At 43.4% G+C, this 14,316-nt stretch overlaps 1 protein-coding gene across 2 annotated transcripts in view; it reads right to left on the bottom strand.

Moving 5' to 3' along the window:
* The window catches only part of UBXN4 (UBX domain protein 4), a 59,250-nt gene extending 58,358 nt beyond the window's left edge, over positions 1-892 (bottom strand). The window contains exon 1 of one of the 2 annotated variants that reach the window (XM_059166734.1): positions 539-892. In XM_059166734.1, coding sequence (XP_059022717.1) covers positions 539-620 — 82 coding nt within the window. In that variant the 5' untranslated portion in view covers positions 621-892. The remainder of the gene's footprint in view (positions 1-538) is intronic. The other variant, XM_059166735.1, reaches the window with a different exon arrangement.
* Positions 893-14,316: the final 13,424 nt, after the last annotated feature.

Here is a 14,316-nt window from a genome sequence, read left to right as displayed (position 1 = left end):
TCGCCAGTAGCCGTGAACATCAGGTGGTTTCTCTTTGTTGCTAACCGATGACACAGCTTTCTTCCTGACAGTCCACAACTAATTACGAACCCAATTGCCTGCCTAATGGCCTGTCTCTATCACCACCTAAACACCTGTGCTACACAAACGTTAAGCATCCCGAAGTGGGTCCTCGGGGGCAGAGACATCTACCGGGGTGCCCGAGAGAGGGCTGTTGGGGTCTAAGTGCGCCAACTCCTCAGGGGGCGCAGCGGGGGTACGCGGCTAGGGCCTTCGGGACGCGGCCCCGTGCCCTGCCAGAGCTGTAGGCGGGGCTCTGAGAGCTGTGGGGGCGAGGCGGGGACCGAGCCTCCCGCCGGGGTGCTGGAAGAAGCGGGAGCTGGGGGCCTCGCCAGGCCCGGCATGCCCCAAACGGTAGGGGGAAGCGCTGGGAAACCAGGGACGGCAGCCTGGGCCTGTCGGAGTTCGGAGGAAAAGCTAGAACTGGAGGTAGGCCGAAGGAGTGTCCGGCCACAACTCGGGCCCCCGCCCCCTTCACCTGCCACGAATACCACGAAGACCGCGCCGCTCCTCTTGGCCGACGCGATGGCGGCCGGAATGGCGCCCTGGAACCACAACATCGCTCTCCTCTGGCCCAGGCGCTCGCTCGGAGTGTTGCTGCCGCGGTCCCGAAACTGACCCCGCCCTCTCCTTCGTCTGGCCCCGCGGCCCCCGCAGCCCAAGCTGATCTGGCCCCCGCCTCCGCGCAAGCACGCAATCCCGTCAGCAGTCCCCTGGGACGCGCGCAAGCGCGCGGACCAGGCGCGCTCTGCGCCCCGTGACGCCGCACGTCGCCGTGGGCACGGCGCCCCAGTGCCTTGTCTCGTTGGCAAGTTGGTGTGGGCGTGCGGCCGCTAGGCCTCAGACTCCGCAGTTCCGGAAATGGAAAGAGCCAGTGAGAAAGATGACTAACGGCTACGGTGCGACGGCGACGCCTTCATAAGGCATGACGGGAATTGTAGTCTTCTTAGGCTTCTTTTCCTCCTATGGGGAAAACGTAACTGTGGTTTCCGGGGCACAACTGAAGGGGGCAGCAGTGAGAGAGCCTTTTTCCAATCTGTAAAGGGGAGGAGAGGACACGGTGCCCACTGTCTAGGAGGTGTTCTCCGCCGTCTCATTGAGACGTTAAGTATGGAAGAAGTCGTCCCCGCCCCGGTTTGAAACCTTAATTGTGGACGATGTAATTCTTTATGATGATTAATGGCCATTGTGTGATAGGGTAGGTGCTTCTCTGTATGGAACTAAGTGGGCTTCGTCTCCTGCTGAACTTAGTTCAACCTTAACCCAAACCTGAAGAAGAGCTTAGTTCAACTTAGCTCAACCCTGAAGAAGAGAAAGGATAAAAACCACAACGTCAACCTCTGTAATACCATACAGCCTGTGATCTGCGGGGAGGTGTTGGTAGAATGCAAGCCTCCGCAGTTTCCTAGTCGTTGGCCAGACATCAATCCAAAACCTCGAAACACTGGCTATGCTATTGCCACAGCTGCTTTCTAAAGTGACTGAAAAGCAGAGAATAAGCATTCGTTCTCCGTGGTAATACAAAAGAGGAGGACAGGTAATGCTTTTGTTTACAATTTTACGTGAGAATGTTCCATAATCAAGACAATGGCATGTTGTGGTTGGTTGCCATTAAAATAAAAACAGATCCCAGGGCTCCTGGCCCACTCAGTCGGTGGAGTAGGTGACTCTTGATCTTGGGGTTGTGAGGTCCAGACCCACCTTGTCTGTAGAGATTACTTAAAAATGAAATCTTTAGGGGCACCTGGGTGGCTCAGTGGGTTGAGCCGCTGCCTTCGGCTCAGGTCATGATCTCACGTTTCTGGGATCGAGTCCCGCATCGGGCTCTCTGCTCAGCGGAGAGCCTGCTTCCCTCTCTCTCTCTCTCTGCCTCCCTCTCTGTCTACTTGTGATCTCTCTCTCTGTCAAATAAATAAATAAATAAATCTTTAAAAAAAAAAAGGTGAAATCTTAAAAAAAAAAAAAAACTTTTTTAATAAAATGAAAACTGGCCCATACTTAATACTTTCTGGAATTACAGAGTCTCAAATAACTATTAGCTAAGGTTTATATATTTTTTAAAGTTGCATATGTTATATTATACATTTTACATCAATTGAATTGTCCCCTCGGCAGTACAAGCATTTGGCAATCTTTGCAGGATTAAGGGGCTACATCTGAAAACACCTCTTTCCTATAAACATTCCTCTAAACATTTTCCTATAAAGATTCCATATAAACACCTAAAAATAGTTAACAGATTGCACTCTGATTTGTATTTACTTTTTTCCAATAAGGCCTCTTATATAGTGTTATTATACACTGAAACATAATGTTGATTACAGACCATTGTTGCTTATATAGGACATAATTTCTCAAGAAGAATTAAGAGTTGATCTTCCATATTAACTTTTTTTTTTTTAAGATTTTATTTATTTATTTGACAGACAGAGATCACAAGTAGGCAGAGAGGCAGGCAGAGAGAGAGGAGGAAGCAGGCTCCCTGCTGAGCAGAGAGCCCGATGCGGGGCTCGATCCCAGGACTCTGGGATCATGACCTGAGCCGAAGGCAGAGGCTTTAACCCACTGAGCCACCCAGGCACCCCTTCCATATTAACTTTAAGTGGGTTTCTAAAAACTCAATTAACCTATAAATTCTTTCAGTAGAACGATGTCTTTATTTCTAATGTTAAAATTAAACAATGTAAGAATCATTCATAGCCAGAGCGCCTAAGGCTCTGCCATTTAAGTGTCTGCTGCCTTCAGCTCAGGTTATGATCCCAGGCTCCTGGGATCAAGCCCCCTGTCGGGTTCCCAGCTGAGTGGGGAGCCTGCTTCTCCCTCTCACTCTGTCTGCTTGGGCTCTCACTCTGTCAAATAAGTGAAAAAAATCTTAAAAAAAAAAAGAATCATTCATAGCCTTTAATTCATTTATCAAATATTTATTGCTCATCTACTCTGAACTAGACATGCATACCTGGCAGTGAGGCAATCAGACAAAGGCCCTGCCATTGTGACTGCACAATCTAAATAGGAAGGCAGACAACTGATTGTAAGTGAGGATGAATGTCACAAAAGGGGAGATTCTAAGGGCTTCAGAAATGTGTGATGATGACTAAAATTGTGTGATGGCCAAACATGGATAGCATGGTTAAGAAAAGTCCTTTCTGAGGAAATGACATGCCAGGGAAAATCTAACCAGGTGAAGGAGAAGACTAATCAGGGTAGAAGAAGCATTAATTTGAGAACAGCGCACTTGAACTGAAATGTCCAGAATGGTTAAAACATAGAAAGGGGAGTGTGGTGCAGATGAGGCTGGAAAGATAGGCAAGAATATCATACAAGGCCTTGGAAATCATGTTAAAGATTACAGACATTATTCTCAAAGTTGCAGAAAGCCACTGAAGAATTTTAAACAGAGAAGTTACATAGAAGACTTGTGTTTTTAATATGCAACTATGCTTGGGAGGGGGATGGGTGAATGTGAAGAGGGAGGGGGGGGTGAATGTGAAGAGGCTGTGTAAGGGAGATGGAGAGGTGGATACTTTTGATGTTTTCGAAGCAGACCCAATAGTTTTGTGGATTTATTAGATATTAGATACAGAATTTGAGGAAGGAGGAGTCAAGAAGAAATCTTGGGTTTCTGTCTTAAGAAATTATATAGAAGGTGTTACTGAGAGGGAAAATATTGAAGGAAGAGAAAGTTGAGGGGGAGGAGTGCATGGATATGTGAGTTCAAAACTTGACATGTTTTTGGAGTGCTGGAGACACAGAGTGGAGACACAGGCATATGCTAGGACTGGAGCTCAGAAAACGGTTCTTAAACCTAGAGGTAGGAATTTCTACATACAGCAGATAAATGATGCTCTGGAGGATGCTGTCATTTGTGGAGTATGCAAAGTGAGGTGAGGACAAGGGGATCTGACTGAAGTTTCAACCTCTAACATCTACAGGGTTGTATGGAAAAGTGTAAATCAATAAAGCAAACTCAGGAAAAATGGTGAGTTGGACGGAGGGACTGTGTGGAGGAAAGTGAGAGGGTAGAGAGAGTTTTGAGAAGGGAGCGAGAAGCAGCTGTGTTGAATCCTGCTATTGGGTCAATTTAGAGAAGATTTTTAAATGTCCATTGTTTTTAGCAACACAGTGGTGATTATCAACTTAGCAAGAAGGACTTTGGATTCTTCTCTGTGTAAGTTAGATGGCAGTTGGGTGGGTTGAAGAGAGAAGGGGGAGGTAAGGAAGAGGTATCAGTAAGTGTGAAGGGAGGGAAGAAAGGGATTTGGAGTGGAAAAGAACAACCCATTTAAATGATTAAATAAACGTGTACACAATTAGATACTGATAGAAAAGAGCTATGGGAACACAGGAAAGCAGGAGGGTTCTATGAAGACTGGAAGGAATATGAGGTATATGGCAAATTCTGCTAATAGCCCACCGGACAATCATTCTTTTCCCACAACCCCGAGGAGTTTCCCCAATAAGAGGGGAAACTGCCAGACACTTATTTTTTCAACCTCCTTTTCCTTTCAGGGCTTCATGGTAAGGGAGGGGGCACTTCTAGGAGGAGTTTTCCTAGTAAAAGGAGACACATGGAAGAAAGCACAACCCGTCTTGCTGTAAGTGGTTGTGGGCACACGATGCCTGGTACTGCTGCAGCTATCTTGTGGCCACGAGGAAAGACATTGCCAACACTCTGAGAATGACAAAATGGAATATGGAAAGCACTTGTATGTATGATGACACAAGTCTTATCTTGTGAGATAACTAGGACAGTTACTGTAAGTCAAATGTTGCTTATTGTAGACAAGCTGGAATGGGACCCAGAGCTCAGGCAGAAGAGATACCCTTTCCATTTTAACCAGAAGAAGAGAAAGAAAATAACATAAGACATAAATCCATTTGTAAGTTTTGAGACATGCAATATTCACAAGAAGGTGAATGATTCAGTGCCAGCCCTTTACCATTGCTTGAAAAAGAAGTCAAAGATGGGTTGGTAATATAACCTTGAAATATAAAGTTCTACACCTGCTTTTTAACACCTGCCCCTCCCCCCCTTTTTTAAATCCACAGAAGCTTGCACCTGTTTACCACCAGAGGAGGCTATATGACTTGTATATTGAGAAGCCATTTATATAAAAAACAACTAAAGGGAAAATTATATTCTCTGGTTTTGTTTTTTCTTGAGTGAAAGAGGGAAAAGTGTAAAGATATTAAAATGATAATAAAAAGGATAATCACTTGCCTATAGACCAGTGAGAGAATAGTTTAGTTATAATGTAAGGCTTATGGACTCATGTACATTTAAAAAGGAGAGAAGGAACATTTGAATATATTCCAAACCTCACAACAATCACATTTTCATGAGTAAAGATGGGATGGATTCTTTCCTGGCTTCTTGTAGAGATCCAGGTGAGTAAGACCAATAAAAAGTGGCAGTGACTCTATTAGCAAGGCATAATTGAAGTAGGTAAGCCCATGGACTCTGGACTTAGGTTTTCCTGGTTCATTTATATAGCCAACACTTACTGTGTGACCTTGGGAAATTTCTTCACCCCTCTCACACTTCAGTTCCCTCACTGATAAATTGGGATAAATATAGAAACTCTCCTTTTACAGCTATTGTCATAAAATAGGGACCTTTGTAAGTGTTGAGCAAGTGCTAGGCACATAGTAATTACCTGCTTTATACATGCTAGCTATTATTTCTGCCTGCCTGCCTGCCAAAACCATGCTTCAGAAAAATAAATATGTGCCTTTCAGGATCCGAAGTGTTTGATTCAGCCAGATCACTTCTTCATTTAATTACCGGACTAATATTTATTGAGAAAGGCCTGGTAAGATCTGAGAATGTATTAGTAAACAAAAGCAGTAGTCATTTTTCCTGCTCTGAAAATTGCATGCTGATGGATAGGAAAGCATTAGCAACTAATTGGCCAATTACTCATACAATTACCATTGTGATTAATGCTTCAAAGATAAAGTACGTTAGGGTTAATACTGGCAGGAATGACTTGGTCTGGAGGACTAAAATGGGGAGCTCTGGGGGAAGAGCGGGTTACCCAAAGAAGTGGTATTTGAGGTAAGATCTGAAGTGTGAGCACAGATTAACCAGAAGTTGGAGGAAAGGTGGCAAGAATAAATGTTCCAGGCAGAGGGTAAGTTACATGTGGAAAAATCCTCAAATTTCAGTGGCTTAACACAAGAAAGGCTTATTTCTCATTCATTTCACAGACTATGCCGATCAGAGATGTAAAGGGGAATCGGCACATGGGGTTCTGCTCCATATAGTCAAGAACTCTTGAATCTTCCCATCCAGCAGCTGCTCCTTTTCTTGACTATTGCCGTTTCTTGAGATTGCCGTTAGCTCCTCCACATGCGGCCAACAAACAAATTTCAGTGTCTACAGATCACCTGAAATCTTTGTTAAAAAGGTAGATTCCGGGGACACCTGGGTGGCTCAGTGGATTAAAGCCTCTGCCTTCGACTCAGGTCATGATCTCAGAGTCCTGGGATTGAGTCCCGCATCAGGCTCTCTGCCTGGTGGGGAGTCTGCTTCCTCCTCTCTCTCTCTGCCTGCCTCTCTGCCTACTTGTAATCTCTCTCTGTCAAGTAGGTAAATAAAATCTAAAAAAAAAAAAAAAAGTAGATTCTGAATCAAGTAGGCCTGGAGTTGGACCTGAGACTGTGCATTTACATTAAGCCCTCTGGTGATACTGATTAACAGCTAGTTTCTAGCCCCCACTCTGATTAACAAAGACAGAAGGAATGTCTCAGGTTTAGGAACTGGGCATATTCTTCTGCTCATGTTGTTGGCCAAAACAGACACGTGGCCACCTAGGAGCAGAGGACAGGAAACTTAATCTGGCAATGTGCCAGGGAAGAGACACAACTCCACCTCCCATAGTTTGCGGAAAAACAAACTGATCTCTGCCATAGATGGGGAAAAACCCCAGTTTCTGGCAGAAGATTACTTTTGTATAGAACTCTGGAGAGGATAATTTGGCATGTTTGTGAAGCTTAGGGAGTCCAGTGTGGTGTGACCAGAACATAGGAAGAGAGAAGGCAAGTGCCAGGTAAGCCTAGGCAAGGGTCACAGCATGCAAGACTTAGGAGGTGATGTTAAGGACTTTAGACAGTAGAAAGTCCCTGAAAGGTATTAAACAGGAAAGGGATATGAATAGGATCTGTGTTAAAAAGTTCACCCTGGGGCACCTGGGCGGTCCATTGGGTTAAGCGTCTGACTCTTGGTTTCAGCTCAGATAGTGATCTCAGAGTTGTGGGATCCAGCCTCATGTCAGGCTCTTGGGCTGAGCAGAGAGTCTGTTGAGATTCTCTCTCCCTCTCCTTTTGCCCTTCTGCTCGCACAAGGATAGTCTGTGTTTCTCTCCGTGTCTCTCTCTCTCAAATAAACAATATTTTAAAAAATAATAAAAAAATTCACCCTGACTGCAGAGGAAAGAGCACCCAGAACCTGTCATAGATGGCCAGGTACGAAATGGCAGGGATCTTCAGACACGATGTTGCTTTCCTATGCTACCAAAGATAGAAGACATGTTGACTATTCTACCCCATATCTCTGCATGTTTTTGAGCTTCTACTCTCAAATCATACAACTCACACTTTTTTAAAAAAGTAAACTCTATACCCAATGTGGAGCTCACGACCCCAAGATCAAGAGTCACATGCTCTCCTGACTCAGCCAGCCAGGCACCACTGTACAGTCCCAACTTGATTTTCACTGTATTTGCAGTCTTTGTCAACATTTATTGAGTCTACTGTATATAAAATTCTACTGGACATTGAGGATGTATGAGGCATTATTGCAGTTTTTTTAGGACAGTGTTGTCTCATAGGATTTTCTGCAATGGAGGGAATGTTTTGTAGCTGCTCAATTCAGTGCGGTAGCCACTAATCACAGGTGGCTATTGAGCATCTGAAATGTGGCTAGTGCAACTGCAAAACTCAATTTATAGTTAATTTGATTTAAATGTAATTCATTTACTAGCTACATGTGTCTAGTAGTTACCATTTTGGATAATAGAGCTTCAGGAGTTGGAATAAAATGAGAGGATAACTAGCAATTCTTTTTTTTTTTTTTTTTTTTTTTTTTTTGCTTAAAGATTTTATTTATTTATTTGACAGAGAGAGATCACAAGTAGGCAGAGAGGCAGGCAGAGAGAGAGGAAGGGAAGCAGGTTCCCTGCTGAGCAGAGAGCCCGATGCGGGACTCGATCCCAGGACCCTGAGATCCTGACCTGAGCCGAAGGCAGCGGCTTAACTCACTGAGCCACCCAGGCGCCCCGATAACTAGCAATTCTTGACAGTACATCATTAAAACCAAATAAGTCACATAAAATAGAATAAACGGTGTTGGGGCGCCTGGATAGCTCAAGTCGGTTGAGAGTCTTACTTTAGCTCAGGTCATGATCCCTAGGTCATGGGATCAAGCCCTATGTCGGGCTCCCTACTCTGCAGGAGAGTCTGCTTCTCCCTCTCCCTCTGCCCCATCCCTGCTTGCATGCGCACGTTCTCTCTCTCTCTCTAATAAATAAATGAAATCTTAAAAAAAAGAATAAACTCTGTTACATACAATTAAGATAGGGATACAGAGTTTAAGGCACAGTCTTCAGAGTTGTAGAAGTGATGAAAAGACTTAATTTGCTGTTTAATCTCTCTAAGCTTCACTAAAATGTAGCTAGTCATACTGACCTCCATGGGTTATTTTCAGAATGAAATGAGATCATATATGCAGTACAGACACAAACAATACAACTATAGGGAATTCTGTGCAGTGCCTGCCTCCTGTCCTTGTTCTCTTAATCCCATTCTCCTGGATGGGAACATGGCTGGTGGAGCCACGAGTCCTATCACAGGTCCTATCACAGCCTCGGTCTCCTGAGCAAAAGGGAAGCTGGGAATTGAGTCATCCTGGCCACTCTTTTGGGGGAAGAAGGACTTGTAATGTGAGAATTTTCCCAAATAGAAGAATAGAAAGGGTATTCAAAAGGTGTCCCAAATTTGACAAATGTCCTCAAGAGTGATGTTTTGGTGACAGTGGAATACAGGATAATGTAGACCATAATTATAGAGGAATAACTCAAAGATATTTGTACTGATGTGATAACTGTGGGGGCCAAAGTACAAAATGAGTACTTCATTGGCTTTTGTCCATATTAGTTGAAGATGCTTGTTTCTTCTGTTTACATGTGGGGTTAAGGACACTAATGATGTGTTAGAGCTCTGTGATTTTTCAACTACTCGTAGGAGTCTTCTCATAGGACTCGAGAGAGGTCAGCTTCAGAATTGGGTTGTTAGGTCTTCTCAACACCTGGAATAATAATAGCCTCTTCCTCTCAGGATATCCAGGCAAGTCCTAGTTTAGCCCTGTGCTTAGAGTGACTTCTCCAAAAATAGGGATGCCTTAGTGCTTTGCTACTCCAGGTGTGGTCTGAGTACCAGCAGCATCATTGATTTGGAAATTTGGTAGGAACATGGGATTTTTTTTTTTTAAAGCTTTTATTTATTTATTTGACAGAGACACAGTGAGAGAGGGAACATAAGCAGGAGGAGTGGGAGAGAGAGAAGCAGGCTCCCTGCTGAGCAGGGAGGCAGTGCTCTATCCCAGGACAATGGGATCATGACCCGAGCCCAGAGCAGATGCTTAAGATGGAGCTACCCAGGTGCTCTGAAATGTGGGGTTCTTGAGCCCTATCCCGGAACTACTGAATGAAGGTTTGCATTCTAAAAGATTACCCAGAGGATTTATATGCACCCTTTATTCCATTTTCTTTTGTGACCAAGCAGCATTGCCGTGGTCTCGGTCATTAAGGAATCAAACTAAGTGCCAAGAGATCCAGAGCACAGCATGTGAGTCATCCTTCTATTCCAGCTCCCAGCCATCTCGGACATCACTTAGTAGGAGAGCTCAAGACCAGCAAAGTGACCACAGCTGGAAGTTAGGATTCTTCTGATCCTCTTTGTCATTAAATATTTGTTGAACAACTAACAGGTGCTTGGGAATACAGCCACAAGCAAGATAAGCAAGATCTCTGATCTCATTAAATTTATACTCTAGTCATAGACAGAAAACAAAGAAAAGACCCAATAGTGATAAATGACACGCAAAAAAATTGATATAAAATGATACATATATAAGGTGATTGGGTGGCTAGTAAACAGCTCTCTTTAAAGGAGTAGGCTTGGCAGAGTTCACGGGAAGAGCATTCCAGGTAGAAGGAATAGCAAGTACAGATACTCTGGATGGTATAAGATCAGAGACTCGGCAGGGCTAGATCACGTAGAGTTCTGTAAGCCAAGATAAATATTTGCTATTTGGTAATAGCCATTGAGGTTTTTTGGCAGGGGAATTATCATTTACGTCATTCTGGCGATGTGAGGACATGGGAGCAAGAGTGGAAGCTGGGAGGCTGGGTAGGGAGGCCATTCCAGTGGTTCAAACACTAGATGTTGATAGCTTGGATTAGGTGGGGGTAATGGAGATGAAGAGAGGTCAGCTTCAGAACTGGGTTGGGAGACAGAGTCAATGAGACTTTTTTGATCTATTTGTGTTTGTGGTAAATTGTTTCCAAAGATGGTTGCTGCCATGTCTTTCACCCTACATGCCTCTGCTGTGGGCTGGCTCCAAGATTTTGTTTTAGTAGTAGAATGCAAAAGAAATGACATTCTGGGACTCCAAGACTGGGTTTTAAGAGGCCTTTAATTATACAACCATTAAAAAAAAAAAAAAAAAAAAAAAGGAAGGAAATCCTGCCATTTTCAAAACATGGATGAACCTTGAGGGTATTATGCTAAATAAAACGAGTCAGAGAAGGACAAATACTCTATGATCTCACTTAAAAAACCCCTTACAGAAACCAGGCATCCTGGGGTGGGGGGCCATGGATAAAGGTGATCGAATGTTCAGCGTGGTGACAAGTCCAGGCTCTGCTGTTGGAGTGCCACATGGACACAGCTTCCTCAAGGAGAGAGAGACTCCCCATCATAGTTCACAGATGTGAACGAGACCATTCTGGAACTTCCGGTCCAGCCCATCTTGAGCTGAGGGCAGCTAATTTCAAGTAGAGAGGAGCTGAGCCATCCTTTTTGAAGTCCACCCAAATTCCTGACCCATAGGATTGTTGCTTTAAAGCATTCAATTCTGGGTGGTTTGTTAAACAGAAAGGGATAACTGAAACAGTCTAGGATTTTTCAAGGGGTACTGGGAAGATCATGTAGCTAATGATTTATCTATTTCAATACTTTCACCTCCCTTTGCTAAGAACCAACTTCTATTCTTACAGAAGTTCCTACTATCTTTTCATTATACATTTCCAATATTCTTATGCTGGTGAAATCACACCAAAATGATCCCAAGTATAGACACAAAAGGGGAAAATAACTGAAATGTAATATGTAGCCTAAGCATATTTAGGCATGGGGTAAATTAAAGGGCAACCATACCTCCCTGTTTCTAGACTAGTAAAGGGCTACATCTAGGCTGCATGTTTTCATGTGAGCTTCTGGTTTTCTTTTAGCATCAACTCATAAGTCTTCTAGAATTCCAAGCAACATGGGGTTAGATTTGAATCACACCAGCATGTATAGAGCACTTTGGTGCTGCCACCATACTGGACCCTAGTAGGAGATGGAGTTTGTGCTTTCTGCTTTTGAGGACTAGACATACCGTATTTCATTATGTAGGCAGGTAGTATACTGGGATAGGGGAACTGGCTGCCTTCACAAAGGCTCTGTGGCTGGCCTCTGTTAAAGTCTTACACTTGCATTTTTTCTGTTGCTGATGACACGTGGAGAACCCAGCTTCTGCAGCTAACTGTGGATGTATTGGCAATATAGGTTCTACTGAGACCAGTGTTTGCCTACTATTCCCAGGCTGCGGTCTCCTCCCGTGGATCAGAACAATGGCTAGCTTGGGTGAGGGTTCAGACACCTATTTTGTTAGCTCAGAGGACAAGCTGATGATTAATTACTGCTGGCACCATGGCAAACACACTTTGTGCTCTAGACTCACAAACACATACCCAATATATTCATGTTCTTCATGGATCAAGGGCTCAAAACATTAAGCTACATCCTCAGCTTTCTAATACATAAACTGGAAGTAGACCAAAATTTGTAAAGTGACCTCTATCATTCCAAAAAAAGAGGCTGCTGGCGCTATTATTGGCATAGGCAAGAATGGCCTGTTTTATTGGCAAAAGTACTATCTGTCCCGAAATACAGTCAGTGCTCTGAGAAAATCCACAGCCAAAGCTGTGGGACATTTGAAGCTATCTTTAGGAAGGCTTAAAGTCTGGGCCAAATCACATCTTAAAAGCTTCCTGCGTGTGCTTCTTCCTCCCACCATTTTTCTGTAGGTGAAATCAGATTCTAGAGGATCAAAAAGAACAGGGGAATATAGTCTATGGAAGGTGTGCATATTTTTTATAATAATGGGGGTTTGCCAATATTCCCATGTGATTGTCACGGAACTGCAGGGGTGGTGGCGGGGTGGCTAAGAACTGACTTCACAATAGCTTTGCTCTGGTTTCTGACCCATTTTCTCTGAGCAGGGTTAAACCAAGGGTTTAAAAAATAAACAAAAAACAGGCTTTAATGTATAGCATGGTCAGTATAGTTAATAGTACTTTATTGTATATTTGAAAGTTGCTAAGAGAATATGTTTTAAAAGTTCCCATCCCACATAAAGGGCACCCAGTTAAGTGGCTCTTGATTTGGGCTCAGGTCATGATCTCATGGTTGTGAGATTGGGCCTGCGACAGGTTCTGTTCTGGGCGTGGAGCCTGCTTATTAAGATTCTCCTTCTCCCTCTGGCTGCCCCCTCCATCCCCGCTGCCTGTGTGGGCTCTCTCCCTCTCAAAAAAGAGTTCTCATCAAAAAAAAAAAAAAAAAACTCATCACGCACACAAAACTGGTAACTACACGAAGTGATAGATGTTACCTAGATATTGTGGTGAGCATTTTGCAATGCGTACAAATATCAAATCATTATGTTGTATACCTGAACTAATCTAATGTTGCATGTCAATTATATATTAAAAAAACACTTAATGATGAATCTCAGACCTGTCCCCTGAAACAAAAATACATATATGTTAAAAAATAACAACAACAACAACAACAACAACAACAACAAAAAAAAAACCCAAACCACTTCAGTTTACCAGGAATCCTATTGCAGGAGTCAAATATTCAGAGAACTGAAATAAACTAGTAGGTGGTGGTTTTTGGTCTCCATCTCCCATGTATGATGACTAAGTAATAAATTCTTGCTGTAGTGCTGGCCCTGTGTATCCTCTCCTTTGACTCTCTCCAGTCAAAAATAATAAAAATTCAACTGGTCTTGGCAGTGAGGCACTTTCACAGTGCTCATTCTTACTTTTTCTGTGCATGACTCCTTAATCTGACATGGTTCAAAGGCAGCTCCAATTTCTCCCAGGAGTAAAGTATTCAACATCAGAATGTACCAGCTCTCAAGGAGGCCTGGGATTCCCTGAGACCAAGTAGGGCTTCACAAAAGCTTTAGAGTGAGTGAGCATCTGTGCCAGAATCTGGGAACACCTGCTGCTCTTAAGTCACAAAGTCAACCTTTAGTCTGGGCTAGAAGAAAACCAGGCTCCAGGCAAGTGGCAGATGGCAGACACTCCTACTTTTTGGGTGTCACAAGCAGTCTGACTGTGCTCGGCTAGCAAATGGAAAAAGCTTTCTATAAAGCAGTTGAGCTAAACTGGACAATGGGGTGCTCAATATATCAGCTAAAATCACGGATTCTTTATCCAAACAAACACATGTTCTATTTTCAGTTGTCTGACTGTAAGTATATTCATATTCAAAACTGTCTTTAATTGATTGGTATTAACCTTATGATAGAACAAAATGACAGGAATCCCTCCCACCAATAAAGTAATGCTTTGTAGAACTTTTGAAAAATAAATGGGTTTACTGCCTACCATGTTTTATAAATTTAAAATTGAAATCTCCAAGATGGGTTAAGTCTTCAATACTGATACTCATTTAAAAAAGTGTTTTGGGGGCACCTGGGTAGCTCAGTGGGTTAAGCCTCTGCCTTCTGCTCAGGTCATGATCTCAGGGTCCTGGGATTGAGCCCCACGTCGGGCTCTCTGCTCAGCAGAGAGCCTGCTTCCCCCTCTTTCTCTGCCTGCCTCTCTGCCTACTTGTGACAGCTCTCTGTCAAATAAGTAAATAAAATCTTAAAAAAAAAAAAAAGATGTTTTTAATTTACAAAAGACAAAGTGGGTC

Source organism: Mustela lutreola, chromosome 3 (genome assembly GCF_030435805.1).
Source record: "Mustela lutreola isolate mMusLut2 chromosome 3, mMusLut2.pri, whole genome shotgun sequence".
NCBI classification, from domain to species: Eukaryota; Metazoa; Chordata; class Mammalia; order Carnivora; family Mustelidae; genus Mustela; species Mustela lutreola.
The sequence above is the reverse complement of the archived record's forward strand: the minus strand, read 5'-3'. Positions and strand labels throughout refer to the sequence as shown.